The 18,785-nt window shown below is 40.3% G+C and overlaps 1 protein-coding gene across 1 annotated transcript in view; it reads left to right on the top strand.

The window, feature by feature from the left end:
* Positions 1-18,785, top strand: part of MMP16 (matrix metallopeptidase 16) — a 294,816-nt gene that overhangs the window by 163,864 nt on the left and 112,167 nt on the right. Inside the window, exon 4 of the mRNA XM_090040277.1 lies at positions 16,352-16,656. Coding sequence (XP_089896403.1) covers positions 16,352-16,656 — 305 coding nt within the window. The remainder of the gene's footprint in view (positions 1-16,351; positions 16,657-18,785) is intronic.

The following is an 18,785-nucleotide window of genomic DNA, read 5'->3' as shown; positions in this document are numbered from 1 at the left end:
TGCAGTGGAAGTGATCAAAGATGATTGGATCAGAAGATGCTCAAAGAACCTCAGGCAGTTTTCAGCAAAATTTTTCTGGTCCATGGAAAAGGAGGGAGGAGGAGTAGAAGATCACAACTGTTGACAGACTGCATTAGAACTAAGATATAGGGAAATTTTAGGATGTTCTAACATTGTGATGCACTCATTGAAAAATAGCTTTTCTTGGGGGATACCCTCCACCTCCACCCGAATATCTGGGAAAACAGCCTTTTAAGATTGAAACTGGTAAGAATGATAAGGCTTTGGGGGACGTTTGTATAAATTCACAACAAGTTTTAGCACACAGGAGGAGGGCAGTCAGAAAAATGAGAATACACCAGTGCGTAAAGTAATATCAGTGAATGGAAAGATGGTTGATAAAGAGAAATTAAGTAGTTGGGTAATACAGTTAATGAAAGGATTGTCCCTAATATAGCTAGGGCAGGGCTGGGTGATTATTTTGGGCAGAGGGCCACTTACTGAGTTTTGGCAAGCCATCAAGGGCTGCATGACAGGCAACCAGGGCAGAAAAATATTAATTTTCTAAATTTTTTAAGGGCCCCACAGGCTGGGTAGAATGGCCTGGCAGGCATCATCTGGCCTGCGGGCCTCATTTTGCCCACCCCTGGGCTAGGGAATGAGCTATTGTCAGTAATAGTTTCATAGTTTGTAGGGTCGGAAGGGACATGAGCAGATCATCGAGTCCAAACCCCTGCTATGGCAGGAAAGAGTACTGGGGTAAAACAGCTTCAGCAAGGTGTACATCTAGCCTCCTCTTAAAGACTCCCAGGGTAGGAGCCAGTACCACTTCTCTTGGAAGTTAGTTCCAGATTCTAGCTGCCCTGACAGTGAAGTAGCGCTTCCTGATATCTAGCCTAAATCTACCCTCTGCCAGCTTGTGACCATTATTCCTGGTCACTCCTGGTAGTGCTCGGAGGAACAGGGACTTCCCCAGTGCCTGCTGGTCCTCTGACTACTTTGTAACAGGCAACTAGATCCCCCCCTCAGCCTTCTCTTGTAAAGGCTGAACAGGTTCAGGTCCCGCAGTCTCTCATTGTAGGGTCTGCCCTGCTGCAGTACTCCAGCTGTGGTCTGACCAGTGTTGCATAGAGGCGGAGGATCACCTTGTCCCTGCTAGAGAAGCACCTGTGGATGCACGACAAGGTGCTGTTAGCCCTTCCAACTCTGACCTCGCATTGTCGGCCCATGTTCATCTTGGAGTCAGTAATGACTCCAAGATCCTTTTCTGCCTCCGTGCTCTCAAGAAGGGAGTTTCCCATCCTATAAGTGTGCTGCTGGTTACTGCTGCCCAAGTGCAGCATCCTGCACTTGTCAGTGTTGAAGCGCATCCTGTTTTTGCTAGCCCACCCCTCCAACCTATGAAAGTCTTGCTGCAGCCTTTCTCTCCCTACTAGCATGCTCATCTCACCCCAAATTTTGATATCATCAGCAAATTTAAACAGGGTGCTTTTCACCCCGTCATCCAAATTGCTGATAAAGAGATTGAACAGCGTGGGCCCAAGGACCGAGCCCTGGGGGATTCTGCTGCCCACTTCTCCCCAGGTTGAATATGACCCATCCACCACCACCCTCTGAGTGTGACCCTTCAGCCAATCTGCAATCCATCTGACTGTGTAGGCATCAATGCCACAGTCGCCCAATTTTTTAATGAGGTTGGGGTGGGAGACTGTGTCAAAGGCCTTGCTGAAATCCAGAAAGACTACATCCACGGCAGCACCTGCATCCAAGGCTTTTGTGACCTGATCATAAAAGGCAATCAGGTTGGTCTGACATGACCTGCCCCTAATGAAACCGTGCTGGTTGCCCTTGAGCATCTTCTCTGAGGTCGGCCCATTACAGATGTGCTCCATGATGATCTTCTCAAAGAGTTTCCCTAGGATTGAGGTAAGACTGACTGGCCTGTAGTTGCCTGGGTCCTCCTTCCTCCCTTTTTTAAACATGGGGACCACGCTGGCTACCTTCCAATCATCCGGCACCTGGCCCGAGCACCACGAGCACTCATAAAGCCATGCCAAGGGCCCTGCAATAACCCCTGCTAGCTCCCTCAACACCCTGGGGTGGAGAGCATCTGGACCCACTGATCTGAACATGTCCAGCCCCTCCAGAAGCTCTCTAACTTGGTCCTCCCCAACCTGAGGTCTGGAGGCATTCCCCCCAAGTCCGTCTTGCATCACAGTGGGAAAGTCCTGGTCCCTGCCCAAGAGAAACAGAGGTGAAGAATTGGTTAAAGAGGTCTGCTTTATCCTCTGGTGCAAGCACCAGATTGCTCAGAGGATCTTGCAGGGGCCCCACATTTGCCGGTGCTTTCTTCATCCTCCCTATATAATTGAAAAAGGACTTTTGGTTATCTTTGATTTTGGATGCTAGTCCTAGCTCTGTGTCCACCTTAGCTTTTCTGACATCCCCCCTACAGGCCTGAGCAGAGGAGGTATACTCCTCTTTGGAGATAGTACCCCCCCTTCTACTGGGTGTATGCTGCCTTTTTGGCAATAAGGCATTCCTGGATGCCTTTGGTGAGCCAGGGGGGCTTTTGGGCACTCCTGCCCCCCTTACTTCTTGTTGGAATGGTCACCCCTTGGGCCCTGAGTATCGTCTCCTTCAGGAACAACCACTCATCTTGGGCACTGAGTTCCCCTGCCCTTGAGAACCCCAGTACCTCTCCCACTAATCTCCTCAACTCGTTGAAGTTGGCCCTCTTGAAGTCTAGAGCTACTGCCTTGCTGCTGGCCCTTGACACCCTGTGCTGGATGGTAAACTCCAGCAAGCAATGATCGCTATCAGCCAGGTGGTAAAGGACCTGGAGGTCCCTTACCTGGTCATTGCCTGTGTCCAGGACCAGGTCCAACAGGGCATTTCCTCTGGTGGGACTGTGCACCTCCTGAATTAAGTGGAGGTCCTGTATCTCTGCCAGGAACCTCCTGGAATGGTCCGACCTGGCTGACTGTTCCTCCCAGCAGATGTCCGGATAATTGAAGTCACCCATGACAACTACATCCCTGGCCTTAAGTGCCTCTGCAAGCTGGCCCGAAAATTCCTGGTCCAGCTCCTCCCCTTGGTTGGGTGATCTGTAGTAGACCCCCACCATTAAATCCCTCTCCCCATGGCCCCCTTGTATCTTGACCCAGAGCACTTCAGCTTGCTGGCAGAGGATATGTTCTGCTCCTTGAAATAGAGCGCCACACCCCCACCTCTCCTTCCTTCTCTATCCCGCCTGTAAAACCTATAGCCCCTAATGCTAACTGCCCAGTTGTGGGATGAATCCCACCAAGTTTCTGTTAACCCTATTATGTCTGGGTCTGAACTGGCTATTCTGAGGGCAAGTTCCTCCTGCTTATTCCCCATACTACGAGCATTGGGTATATAGGCATTTAAGGCCCTGCCTATCTGCTTGTACCACCCCTGGATTTGGGAGACTGTGTGGACCCCTGTTTCTTACCTGGGCACTCCTTGCATTTGTCACCTGTCTTGCTCAGGTGGTGTCTCCTCATCTTCCTGCAGCCCCCTCCCCCGGCGATGCTAGTTTAAAGCTCGCCATAGGAGATCAGCCAACCGGAAGAAGACAGGAGAGAAGTAAATATGTACGTCTCAGAAAAGATACATGTGAAGGTAGTGAAAGAACCCTGTATGCTAAGATTGTGAGAGAAAAGAAAAGAGAAGAGATACCATGGGGAGAATAAAATATGGTTAGGTTTAGGTCAAAGTCACTTCAGGGGACTATACTAAAAGTGTCCTGCTAGGATAGTTCTTGGTGTCTGCCATAAGGCCATGGGGTAGGATGAGATGTGTATAGAGATTACTCAACACTACTTGTAGGGATAAATGTTGCCTGGATGACTGACTTCTGAAATATAGGTCTGAAAATAAGCATTACTAATAGTAATAGGATACAGATATTCTTGGATACGATAGCTGGCAAATCTCTTAACCAACAAAACGAGCTACTATTTAGACTTTTCTGGATATATAATGATATTATGAGCTACCGAAGGCAACCCTGGAAGGGCAGACCATAAAAATACAACATTGGATTGAATGGCCACGAGTTGATTCAGATGAAATTAAATGGAAATATGAACAAAAGCTGGTCTCCAAGTAAGGTTCTCAATTTCAAACTGATGAACTTTGGAAAATAGAAAAGTCATCTACCAGGTGTTCCTTCAGGTCTAAAGCACTAAAACTGGAATTTGTGTCCCAAACAAGTGGGAAAAAATGTAGGAAGGGGCTCCATATCAAGCCACATCACAAAGGATGTCAAGAATTTAAGCATACAGGATATAACTAAAGCAGGGGGAAGGGGAGAAGGTCTAGCTAGGAAAGAAAGTGTTGTTTTAAGAGTATGAGGATAAAGTTAGAATTGCCAAAAGTCAAGCCAAGTTAGACCTTGCAACAGATATTTAAACAAATAGCAAAAGGCATTTCAGCCTTTTAAATAATAACAAAAAAGTACAGGAGAAGAAGTGGGGACACTATGTAGTAGGGATAGGGTGGAGATTAAGGATAATCTATACATGTTACAAAAGGTAAATATTTTATCTCAGTTTTCTTTAGGATGGTACAGAACCATAGAAACAAAGGTAAAATGGATAATAGGGAATTGAAGGCATGGGAATAGAAGCACAACTAAAATATCTTTATATTCACAAGTTGGTAGGACCAAATAAACTTTATCCCAGCGTTGTAAAGGAAGTAACATCTGAAAGTTTGCAAGTTTGGTAGGAACTATTTTTAATAAATCCATCGAATCAGGGCTGCTTCCATCCAACTGGAGAATAGTAAATATAATACTTTTATTTAAGAAATAGGAGGGAAAGTCCTGATTGGCCTTTAAAAGCTTTAAAACATGTTTTGAAGGAAAGAAAATTAAAGATATGAAGGTCAGTAGAACATGGCATAAAATGCAACAGAGGTTTACCAAAGGTAGATCAGACCACATTAGCCATATAGCTTTCTTCAGTAGGTAAATAGATTTCCTAAGCAAAGGTGGAAGATCTCATCTGTCTGAACTTCAGTAAAGCATTTAATATAATGCTATATGGAGAATTACTAGGAAAGCTAGAGAAGATTAAGATTAGAAGAGAAAATATACGGTGGGTAAAAGGAACTGGTTATAGAAAAGACATTGGTATGTAGTGTTGAAAGGGGAAGGAGTATTGAATATCATATATACTGGTGCCACCTTTAAATGAGAACTTCCTAAACCTCTGAATGCTGGAAGTTACAATGGGAAAGGGGCAGAGTACAGAAAATCCTGGAGATGCTCTTTTTATCCTCTTAAGTATCTACTCTGCCACTATGCGGGACAGGAAAATGGATTAGATGGACCTATAGTCTGCCCAGTGAGGACACTTCTAATATTCTTATGTTTTTCATTATCAGGCTGGAATCAGGTTACTAAGTATTCTCATGCATGTTAAGTTGCAGATAAAATAATTACCTGTACATTTTATTTTGCTTTATCTTCCCCTCTCTCTCTCCAATTATGCAAATATATGTATTGGTGATTTTTATAATCCAGTTACTATGTGGATTATATGGCCTTATTTGTATACTACATTTGGTTTTGATTGTACTATATTTAATATTAATGCACATTGTAGTCACAATTGTTTGTATTTTTACCAAATTAAAAGATATGCCCTCAGCATTCAGAGGGATGTTACTCAAGACAGAAACAAGAGTCCACCGCAGAGTGAGGAGTGTTGACCCTATTACTTGGCATATAAATGTATATTCGAAAGATATGGTCCAGAGTGGAAGAAAACTTGTTATTTGATTCCAAAGTAAGCAAGAGGGAACCCAATGGTATGATCTTGATTTTATTTAGGATTCCAGATAGTCTCAAGTTATGTAACTAGTCACCTGCATTAGGGACATAAGTTACGCATAAACCTTTTAAGGTCTTCAGAAACTGGTTTAAATCTGTAACAGAACAGAAGCTCAGTGCACATAAACCAGTTCATATTGGATGAACTGGCTTAAGATAAACCTGGCTGAATGTAGTATCAGACTTAACTGATTTACTTCAAACCAGTTTATGAAACTTCTGTCTCAGACCCCTTCCTGGTTCAAGTTAAAGCCAGGAAGCCCAACATAGACTCTGAGTTCACTTCCTCTTGCTGCTGCCCCTGAGGTCTCTGGAATTTGCAGTCCAGACCCACAGAAGCAGGACTGTGCAGGGTGGCTCATCATTTCCTCTTCCTACTTCCAGGCACTTTGGGGATTTGTAGTTCATGATCACAGTTATCAAGACTCTGCAAGGTTGTTTCCTTCTGTTCAATACATGCTCACTTCAGAGAAAGGACTATTCTTGTTCAAGCTCTTATGAATTTAATGCCACGACCATTTTCTCCACCCACCCACTCCTCCTCAGCCTGGCAGACATTGCCCCCGCCCAGGCAGACTCTCCAGCTAGGTCTGGTCTGGGGCTTGACAGCACCCCCTCTGCTCAAGCAGAGAGGAGGTGAAAGCCTTGGTGCTGGCAGGCTGGGTGCTCTAGTGCCCCCAGGCTTCTGGCTTGTGCCACTAAAGGCATGTGCCTGCATTTCCTGAATCAAACGTGAACATCTGTTCACTTGCATATTGGTTCAATTTCTGCAGCTTACACTAACCTGCAAAGACTAAATTGACTGTCTGTACTTAGCCCAACTGAGTACAGAATAAAGTGATATAACTAGTCACCAAGTGAACACTCTGATACCCTAAAAAGGATATATATTTTAGAAACAGGATGTGCAGTTTACATTAAGATAACTATGAACCCTTCAGAAACAACCACTTCTCTTTAGTTTTATAAAGTATTTTTGGTTTTAGACAAGATAAAATTTTGTGAACTGATGACAGTAAAACAGTTGGCTTTGTAACACTGAATATTCAAGGTAGATTCTTTTAAGAAAAGTCCATATTTTGCCATAATCAGGAGGAAAACCATGTGATTCATAATCTTTACTGCTACAGTTAGGAGTCAGACATCTCCCAGTTCTCTGAAGTGTACTCAACAAGCAATAAATTTATACAAATATAGTTGAAATATGCTCACTAAGGCAATTTTTTATCTTCATCAAAGGCCATTTTGTAGAACAAGGCTGCTTTGTACAGAATTCCAAATAATTTGATATTTAAAATTCATTCTATGGCTCTATTTTCATTTCCGAGAAAGTTAGTTTTCATTATTCTGCAGCATGTATCAGTCGACAAACTGGCAGATCTGATTTGACTGATAGAGCTGGTTAAGGACTTTATCCAAAGCCTATTAAAATCCACAAAATTTTTGCATTGACTTTGACATGCAGCTTCAGTGCCTGCAAATGTTCCTGTTTTCTCCTTCAGAAATCAAGTTCCTGACCTCTACTCAGATCCTTGGGAAAATAAAGCAAAGGGAATTATCTGACTTTACCCTGATCAGTTAAGTGATGTGATGACTTAATGCCAGTTTTTTAGCTCCCCTATGCTAAGTTAATTCTTCTCTGGCCAATTAGAAATAAGACTGGTGCTCTTTTGATTGCCCAGATAGCTGGAGATGGGGAAAGAGAAGCTGGTCCTGAATTTTCTAAACACACTGTTTAGAATAAGCCACACTAAAGGAGCAATGTTGTATCCAGTTTTTGGAAAATACTGTGGACTCAAAATGACAAGTTGGGTAAAAAGCAAATATAAACTAAGAGTGCTATAAAGTCCTTAAAATACAGAATAAAAGTAAAAGCCCTGGATTAAAAGCAGAAGAGATTTTTCATAAAACTTAAATGTAAACGTTCCATGAAGCCCAGTCGGCACTCAGGAAAAATATCAAGTGTTTTAAACTAGCAGAGCACTTAAAAGATGCACTCATCAATTTATAATTGATAATCTAATTAGAACCAGCATCATCTCTGTGCTTTATATACTCGTATGAGAATAAACTATGCATTGTTTTCACATGGCATGACCATATTATTTCAGCTTAAAATGAAAACATGTCAAGATGCAAACATCTTTTCTTCCTATGAAAATGAAAAGAATAAAAATTGGGAAAATTTTAAAATAGATGGCCTGACCTTTTTCAGATTCTTTGCTGAAATTAATTGAAAACATGCTACATCTAAAATTCAGATTTTCAGAATATATGTAGTATTCCCTATAAATAATCAACTGTAATCAGTTGTAATATTTTGTGTCCTGATAGCAGGCTTTAACCATTCTAGGCACATTCAGAGTGTAGTACCATATCTTATAACATCTTGCTTTTCATGACCAAATATTAAGTATTTTTCAGTACCAGTGAAGACCTCTCACTTTAAAGCATCAGGACAATTTATTTATGAGTGTGAGTAAGACCTCCAAAATCTGGTCTAAAGTATTTGAAGCTATTTACCTGCCTCTGTAGCAATGAGCACATGGTCACTGATAGAAAATGTGTAAAGAGATATGTTATTAAGCAATAATATCTCCATTTAGTGAGGGAGTGATTAAGAGCTTGTGAAGATGCATGAATATGTACCGGTAGCTCTGAAAATTCTCTGAAAGTAAATGAGTACTTGGGATGTGCCTGTTTGCTAGTATAACAGCTTTTGAAAAATTGTGTGGGCAGATAAGCAGATATTCAAATATTTCAGAACTCCTACATCCTTTGAACTAAATGTATATGTTCTGGGTATGCACAATAATACAACAAAAATACTCCTTTGCCCATGAGTTTTTGAGCATCTAGCCTTACGTATCTTGTTAGCTACAAGCTCCAGTAAATTACCACTGTAATAGAAACACTAATTGTTTTAGATACAATTCATAGGAGAACAGCCATGAACTGTTCTGCTGTCTAAAGTTGATTTTGTGATAACTAAAGGAACTACAATAAACTGACTCCCTGGTTTAAGTATTAATATTCAGTAATGTTATTACAGAAACAGATTCTTAAGCTTAGGCCCATGATTCTCAACCATGGTGTGCCTTGAGATCCTTTCATGGGTGCTGCAGGTTACTACATAATATTAACATTGCTATGTGTGCAAGCATGATTTACAAGATAATCCTAGAGTTTTTAAATAGGAATCCATAGCGTTAAAAGCACTTTGACTGGTTGTGATCTTTCTGAGTTCTTTGGAACAGATAAATTGCTTTCTTATTTTTCCAGAGTCTAAAAATTAGTGAAAACTGACAGCTGGCACTTTGAGGAGTGGCTTTAGTCTAATAAAGACTGCTTTGAGTCTAAAAAGTTTCTGAATCACTGGTATGGGCACACAAATAAATTGTCCTAAGGTAAATATGGAGGAGGGCTTATTTGAGAGAAGCTCGAGAGAATCCAAAGGAGGACGATGCACATGATTAGAGGCTTAGAGAGCAGGTCATAGGAGGAGTGACTGAAAGACATGTGACTGTTCAGCCTGGAGAAGAGAAGACTTGGTGGCAGCCTATAAGTATATTGGAGTGTATGTTAGAGCCGGGGGGAGAAACTGTTCACCAAAGCCCCTCGGGGAGGACTAGAAATAATGGGCACAAGCTGACAGAAGATCTCTTCAGACTAGACATAAGAAGAAACTTCTTTACAAATTGAGTAATGAGGGTTTGGAACAGGCTTTCCCCAGAGGTGGTACAGTCACCCACTCTGGTGATCTTCAAAAAGCATCTTGATGCCCATCTTGCTGGGGTCATGTGATCCCAGCAGTTTTTCCTGCCCAAATGAAGGGGGGGGGCTGGACCTGGTGATCTGTAAGGTCCCTTCCAGCCCCTAAAAAACTTCAAAACTACTGCATACCAGTATGGTAACTGACTCTTCTGCCACAGTAAATGGAAGCTAGCTGGAGGATAAGCTGCTGCTTGTTAACTTTCACCTACTAAATGGATACGGGCAGTTATTATGAAGCAGATGCTGCATAGTAAAGATGAAGACAGGCATATCTACACCACAGTGAAGCATGCCCTGGCCAGGAAGTTCCTGGATATAACCTTCCACCTCTGTCTCTAAGGCATCCCTCTGTGGTACACTTGAGACAGTGGTCTCTGAGGCCCTTGTTACACATTCATTTTGTGTGGCTCCTGGAGCCCTTAACCCCTGAACTGTCTGCATGTTAACACATTTAAGTGGTTTAAAGTACTCATTATGCAGCTCAAAATTATGCCACTCCAGGGCAAGATTATCTCTTGATTCACATAACCAGTTCCTGTTCTGTATAACCCAGCCACTCCCGACAGATGTGCCACTCAAATTGATTGCAAGCTAACACTAAGCTGATCAACATTTGTGCAGCTCATGGTGTAATGTGTAACAAGGCCCTGATGTGCTGAAACTGGCCACTGGGGACAACCAGGGAGAACTTCACCCACAGTATTTTGGGATTGGAGCATGCAAATGAAATGTCTGTGCAGGGTCTGCATAGGTCTGACCCAGCTGGGGCTTACTGCCAGCACAATAAAGACATACCTAATATAGGCCAAAAAAAAGGAGAATTTTTAAGTCTGTTTTTGAACTCCTTGGCACTGTGTTAGCTTCTGTGTTTAATTAATGAAGCTTTTTGTCCCTTTTCCTGGCTGTTACAATTAAGAAAGAGATAATCTGTCATGTAGTATAGACCAATAAACCTTTCTAGTGTAGATGCCAGCAAAAAGAAAAATGCTTTTGCTAGTATAGCTTATACTGGCTTCTCATGTGAAAAAGCTATGCCAGCAAAAACACTTTACACTGGTGTAATCGCATCTATGTCAGGGCTTTCATTAGTATGAAAATGACATAAAATCACTGACATTCTGATATCTGCAGATGTTACTAAGGGTAGATCTGGCTTCCACTGCTGCAGTGATATGCACAGAATAGGAATCTGAATAGTAGTTATAAATTCTGAGGTGCTGATTAAGCATACCTTTTTAACCTTACATGTGGGTTGCCCAAAATCTAATTTAGTAACGGCAATGTTTGTCCATTTTGCTGAACAGAAATGTTAGTAATAGGAGCTCTTTTGTTATATACCTCACTATTTCTAACATGTTAGGAAGAGGGTAAAATATACCTAATAAATGGTGATTAAATGACACCTTGCTGATTATAAACTTTGTGCAATGAAAAATAGCCTGATTCCCATACCTCTAAGAGGATTCATACTTAACAGTCAATTAAGCTGATTAGCTATGCTTTTGCACAGTATAATTAAGAAAGAAAAATTGTTTCCCATTTACCATACCTTTTTTAGTGTCAGCTTATTTCAGCTAAAATTTACCTTCATTGTAAAACACTGGTTCTCACTTTAACAAATACCTACCTCAGCAATCCTGCAAAAATATTAGAACATATATATGTGATCTCATTTTAAATTTTTATTAAGTTTTATACATTTTACATTAAGACCTAATAAGTTATGAATGTTAGGCTCCTTAAAATATCTTTCTTATAACTAATGTCTGCAGTATGCTTTGCTAATCTTGGCTTTGGATCCTTGAAACCTACACCTTAATTGTTATTTTCCTTCTCGTTTTAAGGAGTTATGGGAAGAATATCATCCCTGAAAAGACAAACGGAAGAGAATTATAGTTCCTGTATTATATAGTAATACTACATTGCTTTTTAATGTGATCATGAAACAAAAAAATCACAAACAATCCTCTAATTTGGATTTAATCAACTGAAACTGTAACTCTATGAACCATGATCACATCTTCTATTAAAAAGATTTTAAGCTACAGCTACAAAGGGTTAGCAAAATGAGACCAGAAAGAAGCTTAAACTAAGACTTAACCCAAACCAGTGAGAGATTAATGAAGAAAGTTGATAGAAAACATCTCCGGGGAAATAGTGGCACAGAATGAAATGTATATTTGACCAGAGGCAATCAATTCATTTCGATAGGAGTAGAGGTAAGACAGGAGAAGCCAGAAAAAAAAGAAAGAAGAGAAAACAGTGTTTCAGCTCAGTTTTGCTTTGATTGCTATCAACAGCAAGGAGAAGTTAATATTTTAACAAGTTATTCACATTTAGATCTTGTTTTCATTTCATTATATCTTAACTGTTTCATATCAAGTGTGGATCTAGAATCAGTTGATTATCTCTGATGGATTGTTGAGTGGACTATTTCACTCATTCAACTGGATTTCTCAACCTCTTTATCCTTCTATGTATTCTGTTTCTTTAGAACAGCATTTCCTAATCTGTAGTTTGCAGTCCTCAGAGATAGGGAGTGGGGTAGTAGATGGAAGGAGAAGGGGGAGAGAGGTTAATATTATGTATCTTGAGCTTAGTAAGGTTTTTTACACTGTCCCTGTAATTGGATTGTGTAGAACAGTGCACTAACATGATTATACAATTTCTAGTACCAAGCTAGCTTGCTTCACCAAGGTAGTCTGGATACCTCTGCAGAGAACTGCATTGCATTATGTGGAAATACTCTCCCGCTAAGATGAAAGGGCATTGCAAGTCTCATGTGATCACATCGCAAACATTGCTCAATCGTTGATGGGTTCCCTCTAGTTGTCGGTTACTTTAGGAAAATGGCTGTTCATGTCTCATGAAAAGGGCAGTGACAAGTTATGTGAAAAGGACAGTGGGAGGCTATTTTAATGATGGCTCAGGAAGAAAAAGAAAATGCTGAAATACAATGGCAAATATCAACGTCTGATTACGCTGACCCATTCCAAACAACCTGGTGAAGTATGTTTTGAAGAGCTAGCTGCAAAGAGTATGATGTTCCTGCAGTTGTTGCAGCATTTAAAACATAAACACCTGTCCCTGAAAGATGAATAACATTTTTGTGGGGTGGGAGAGAGAAAACCTGAAGCCTTTATAAAATGAACAAGGCTCTATGTTTCAGACTAACAATATCAACATGAAAGCCCTTCAGGTGTCTTATTTGCTGTCTGTAGGAATCACACAACAGTGAAGGGTATATACAACTGAAGCAATAAGACATGGATTCAGTAGACATGGATTCAAAAGTTACAGTGCCTGAAACAGATTCCAAATTGAAAATAACACGTATCAAACAACAGCAACAAAACACTATGTATTGCTGTATTAAATAAATGAATGTGGTTGTCCAAGAGGAATGGCTTTCAAAACTGACAAAAAGAGCAGCATAAGCATTTCCCTGTTGATCAAAGGGCTGGAACCAATGATCTGTAAGGTTGCTTCCAGCCCCTTACAAGTATGAAACTATGAAAGGGAATAAGGAGGATCCAGGGAACCTACAGTCAGCTAGGTCTCAGGCCATCAGCAGTCTAATCATTGTCAAGTTTTTGGACCTGTGATATACTTTAACCATAATAAATTGTTTGACTTTGTTGCATGGCATAGTGTATGTTAAACGACTCTGTTACCTGGCTACTTTCCTACTGGGGCAGGCACTTGCCAAACAAAACTAGGATGATATGTTATTTAGAGGATTTCTTTTTCATCTTGGTAGCATTGAGGTAATGATGTTACCATGATGGTTCAGGAGATATGCAAGAGGCAAGAATTCTTGTGAGTGATATCATTTTATTGGACCAACTGTGTGGTTAGTATACATCGAGGCCTCCTACAGACATTTTCTCCCTGGAGAGTCACTGCTTTCCCAGGAGAAACCATGAGTGTACAGATGGTCAGGCTTTTTCTTCCAGAGTAAAAATGGCCACTCAAGGAGAAAAATAACCTGGTAAATACTAAGTTTAAATCACTTCTGAAAGAGTTTCTTCTGGGAGAGTGAATGTCTGTACATGCTGTGGCTTCACTGAGAAGAGAACATGGTTCTCCAGGATCTCCCTTTCCTTCCATAGCTCCCCTCCCCCATGCCCTGAGAGACAGTATGTTGCTTGCTGGACTCTGCTGCTCCAGCAGAGAGCAGCACACACTCCCTTTACAGTCCCCAGACTGTGCTACAGGGAAACACAGTCTGATCAGGGGAGTCTGAGTCAGTCAATCAGGGCTGCCTTATGCATTTTTCATCTGTCATCAGGCAGACTAAGGGAGCTTACAGAGTATGCTGAGATTTATATGCAGCATCCTTCCTTCTCCCCCCACCTCCTTCTGGCTTCACATTATTAACATTGAAAGCTCTTTGCTCTTTAGGGTCTCAGCATTTGGATATCTGTACATGCAGCTCTGGGTAAGTTTATTTTCCAGAACAACAAACCTGGGAAAATTCTCCCAGATTATTTGAGTGTGTGTACACAGCCATAGGCCAGCTTTTGGGTATCAAAGTACCCTTCCTCAGGGCTCTGTTTTTATCTTGGTGTTCTAGTTCCCTTTTAAGTTCTTTTGCTTCTCTTGACATTCTCCTATTTTTAAGTCATCTTATTTTCTTACTGTTAGCCACTCCAAGCCTTTGTTTGGAAGGGTGGCATATAAACCAGATAAATAAATACAAAAAATAAACTCTGTGATAAAAAGGACTGATGCAATCTTAAGATGAATAAATGGTTGGAGGTGGAAGGAGTGGTAGGTAGAACTAAAGAATAATTTTCTCTTTCTCTGTGGTATTTATGAAACCAGTATTAGAATACTGCATACTTTTAGTCCACATATCAAAAAAAAAGTTGAAAAATTGGACCTGGTTTAAAAAGAAAATAATTGCAAAAATGCTTCAAGGCCTGACTATAATGCCATATAATGAGAGGCTTAGAATGTGCAATTTGGTTACAACAGTGCAGTTCAACTTCCAGCCCGCAAACCTGATCTAGCCTTTTGACCTGTTATCCAGCCCGTAGGGCTCCCCACAGGTCTAGACATTGCCTGTGGGGAAATGGTAACAGCATTAATTGCCACTTCTGTGCTCGCTAGTCTGTACTGGGGTTGGCACATGCAGTCACTCTGCAGCCAGAGTGACCCCATGCATTCAAGGGTTGAAAAGACAGGGTACAAATCTAACCTAGAAAGGCACAATGAGAGCTGACACTAGGAAGTTGAAGTTGGACAAATTCAAATTAAAAGTTAAGGATAAATATTGAATGGTGAATATGATTAATTGTTTGGACAAACTACTAAGAAAAGTGATGTATTCTCCATCTTATCATGTCTTCATTTCAGGACTTGATGCTACTCTAGAAGATGCACATTAACCAGAAACAGTCATACTTTAGTCAAACACAAGTTACTGAGTTCAGTACAAAAGTGACTGTGTGGAGGTTAAGCTAGATGATATAATATTTCCTTCTTCATTAAACTCCATGTATGCATTATTAGTTCAAAAATTCAAATATGAACACTTATATAAACAACGACACCAGATCATCAAACACATTTCAAGTCTCTAAACATACAAATTATTCCAGTTTTATTTGTAAAAATATTTTCTCCTGTTCCCCTGCATCACAATATGAAAACTTTTATAACTCTTACATAATTTAATATACTCTGGTATAGTGTCTTTCCTAAAAACTTTCCTGGACATGTAATCATCTGCTTTTTCTAATCAACAGTGTATATCCAAATACAGAAGTTCTGGGACAGACATCCAAAAAAGGGGGTAAAATAAGGATTTGATGAATGGTACAAATCAGACAATAGTGTGTGAAGGATGGCAATGAGAATTGGCTAGATAGCAAGTTGGTTAGTGATTGATTCTCCCTCTCCCTGTCCCTTTTTACTATTTTAAATGTAAGGTTCTGTTGAAACATATTTTCAACCACAATCATTTTACCAAATATTTTTGCGTGGGAATTCTGTGCATTGGAAATTAAGATGGAACTTTTGCTATTAAAGAAATGGTTAAAATAAACTGTTGTTGAATGGATACCATGCTTCAAACTTTCCCATTCTAATAAGCTATACAATTTGGCACAAGGTCATGACACATTTAATCAAATCATAAAAGAACAGCATAACCTGTCATTAAATGGAAAGGCTTTGTTTTTAATTAGGAATTAGTTGTGTAGTTCTGAATGTTGCAGGAATTTTTTTGGAAACCTTGTAAATGCTGGTTGGTGGGCACAGTATGGAGTTATACTATTGCTAATTGTACCCACTAAGAAATTAAAATTTAATTCATCTGGAAGCATTCTTAGCTTTTGATCAGAATGATATCCTGTCCTTTGGGTGAACTATTTTTTAATTGTGGTCCAAGAAGTAAACAGCCAGTGATAGATTAATTCATTTATCCTACTGTTTAATGTTTTTCTTTGTGAAATATTATTAATGGTCTTAGAATAAGATTTCTGTACTGCTGAGAATCAAATAACTAACCCATAATGAGTTCTAGAATAAAAGACTGCACAGATTAATGCAGCAATTTCTCACCTATTTATTTAAAGCTATTATTCTCCAAGGATATAATAGCACTAGTTATGTCAGTGCCCACAGCAAGCAGAGTAAAATGAATGTGAGCAGTGCCACTGACCATGCTATCAGATTAAATTTTTCTCCTTTTCTTTATTTCAGCATAAAGAACGTTACTCCAAAAGTAGGTGATGCCGAAACCCGTAAAGCCATTCGCCGTGCCTTTGATGTGTGGCAGAATGTAACTCCTCTGACATTTGAAGAAGTTCCTTATATTGAATTAGAAAATGGCAAGAGAGATGTGGATATTACAATCATTTTTGCATCAGGTTTTCATGGAGACAGTTCTCCCTTTGATGGGGAGGGAGGATTTTTGGCTCATGCATATTTTCCTGGGCCAGGAATTGGGGGCGACACTCATTTTGACTCAGATGAGCCATGGACCTTGGGAAATCCTAATCACGATGGTAAGAGCATATTTCAGCTTTAAAAATTAATTCAAGTGTATCATGAATTTCCAAAATGGGAGAACATTTCTATGCTGTCTTTGGGCATTGAGGTGACTGGTGGGTTTTCCCTAACTTTATTCTAGTTTTAATAGCTGTCAACAGCTGGTGGATCCAACTGTTATAAGTGTAAGTTAATTTATTATATTTTCCCTGTCTTTAGCCATCCATTGATGGAACAGCTATGGAACAATTCATCCAACAATTGACTTTACTAAGTAATCTACCTTCATTGTTTGTTTAACTCCATCATAACAAATTTAATTTATTTTTAGGAGAAATTTAATTTTTATTAGCAGAAATATTATGGCATAGGTGAAGTGAGTCAAGAGAAATATCCACTTCTGATGGCAGTTATCTAGGAACAACAGCCTGGTTAGCTTCTTTTTTTTTTCTTTTTTCTTTGCTATGATGATCCCTTGGCAATTACAATATGACTCCTGGATTTACTATTTCAGGGACATAGTTCAATTTATCTCCAATGTCAACTGAATCATTCCTGGCATTCTGACTGGAATCATTTGAATGGCTCAAGAGCAGCTTAGAACATTTACTATCTACCTGATTAGTCAAGGTCAGTCATTGTATTAAATGCTGTTAATTCATTAAATGATGTAGGCTTTGTCTACACTGTAGTCACAGTAGTAACTGCAGTATAGCATGGAGATACCCAAGATACACTACCTTTGGTTACGTACTAGAGAGGACTGGGCTGACCTCAAATCTTCCATGACTAGACAGGTAACTCAGGTGTCTTTGCACTGTATTGCGGTTACTCCAGTGACAGCAACTTATTGTGTAGACATACCCATAGATCAGCTGCAAGCAACCTTTAACAAGCCACAGGCTGGAACATCCCAGCTCCAGTACAGTGTGGGTTGGATGGCTTTGAAGGTGCACCAAAAATAGGGGGTTTTCCCTGCACCTGTGCCAGGGCTACCAAGTGGGACCTGCACCTGTGCCACCACTGCTTCTTGCAGCCCCCTCACTCCCTGGCTAGGAATCAAGCAGAGCTTCTACCAATGGAGAACTGCACTAAGGCTAAGCAGTTGCAAACTGTGTCTCTGTTGCTGCTATTCCTCCCTATTTCCCTTTACTCCCACCTCCTGGTTGCAGGCCAAACACTGCTAAAAGCTGACCAGCCCCTGCACAGCTCCCCACTGGCTGAAAACAGGGAGAAGCACTGGCGGTGAAGATACAGCTGCATACTGGCTTTCTCTGATCTGGGAATGGGTGTGAGCATGGGCACAGGCAAAGCCCTTTAGCTTCACAGGTCATATCTGGCCCACGGTCCATATATTGCCAACCTCCGCCATAGATAATTGCTTCAGTATATTGGACTGGTGTAAGGGGACTGAGTTCGAATTTACCTCAGGTTATTAAGATAATGAGTTTGGTTCTCTTTAAATAGGATCTCTGTCAAGCATCAAGGAGAGGGTAGAGAAATGCCCTAGAAATTTTTATTCTGTCTGCAGAAAAAATTGAAATAAAAACTGAGGTATATATCTATTAATCTGGGTTTGGGGATAATTAGGTCTTTCTTCCCTTGGGATTTTTCAAGTCAAAGTATAGGATTTTTGTTTAACAACTTTTGTATTTAGGTGCTCACAGCAAGACTTGAACTTAATTAGTATGAACACAATGTGGTAACAATTCTTATGGTGCAATTCTTTCAGTGTAGCATACTCGAAGAGACAGCAGTGCATTGATCTGCATTGTGAAGTCCTTAACTAACAAACTGGTTACAAGGAAGATCTTTCATGGTGACTGAAGAAGATATTCTTGATAGTATAGTAGAATCTGTGCTGTATTCTAGAACTATATTGCTCATATTTTTATCTCATTTATAAGTTAAAATCTTCATACAATTCAACACAAATGAACACAGCTGGTAGTCTTACATTCTTGTTGTTACAGTACTTAAATAATAACAGTGTTGTGCACACAGACTTCACTGGAAGAACTACATAGCATCCACTGCTTTGTGTTTTCTCTGAGCTGCTGGTTTCAGTACTCTATAAAGTCTTAGGCTTGCATATGCTTGAATGTTATTTTGGACTGAAGTGAAATGTGAATTTGAATTGAAGAAA

This window comes from Crocodylus siamensis, chromosome 3 (assembly GCF_052110815.1).
Source record: "Crocodylus siamensis isolate JL-2025a chromosome 3, ASM5211081v1, whole genome shotgun sequence".
In the NCBI taxonomy this organism is placed as follows: domain Eukaryota; kingdom Metazoa; phylum Chordata; order Crocodylia; family Crocodylidae; genus Crocodylus; species Crocodylus siamensis.
This window is presented reverse-complemented; position numbering and strand designations above follow the sequence as displayed.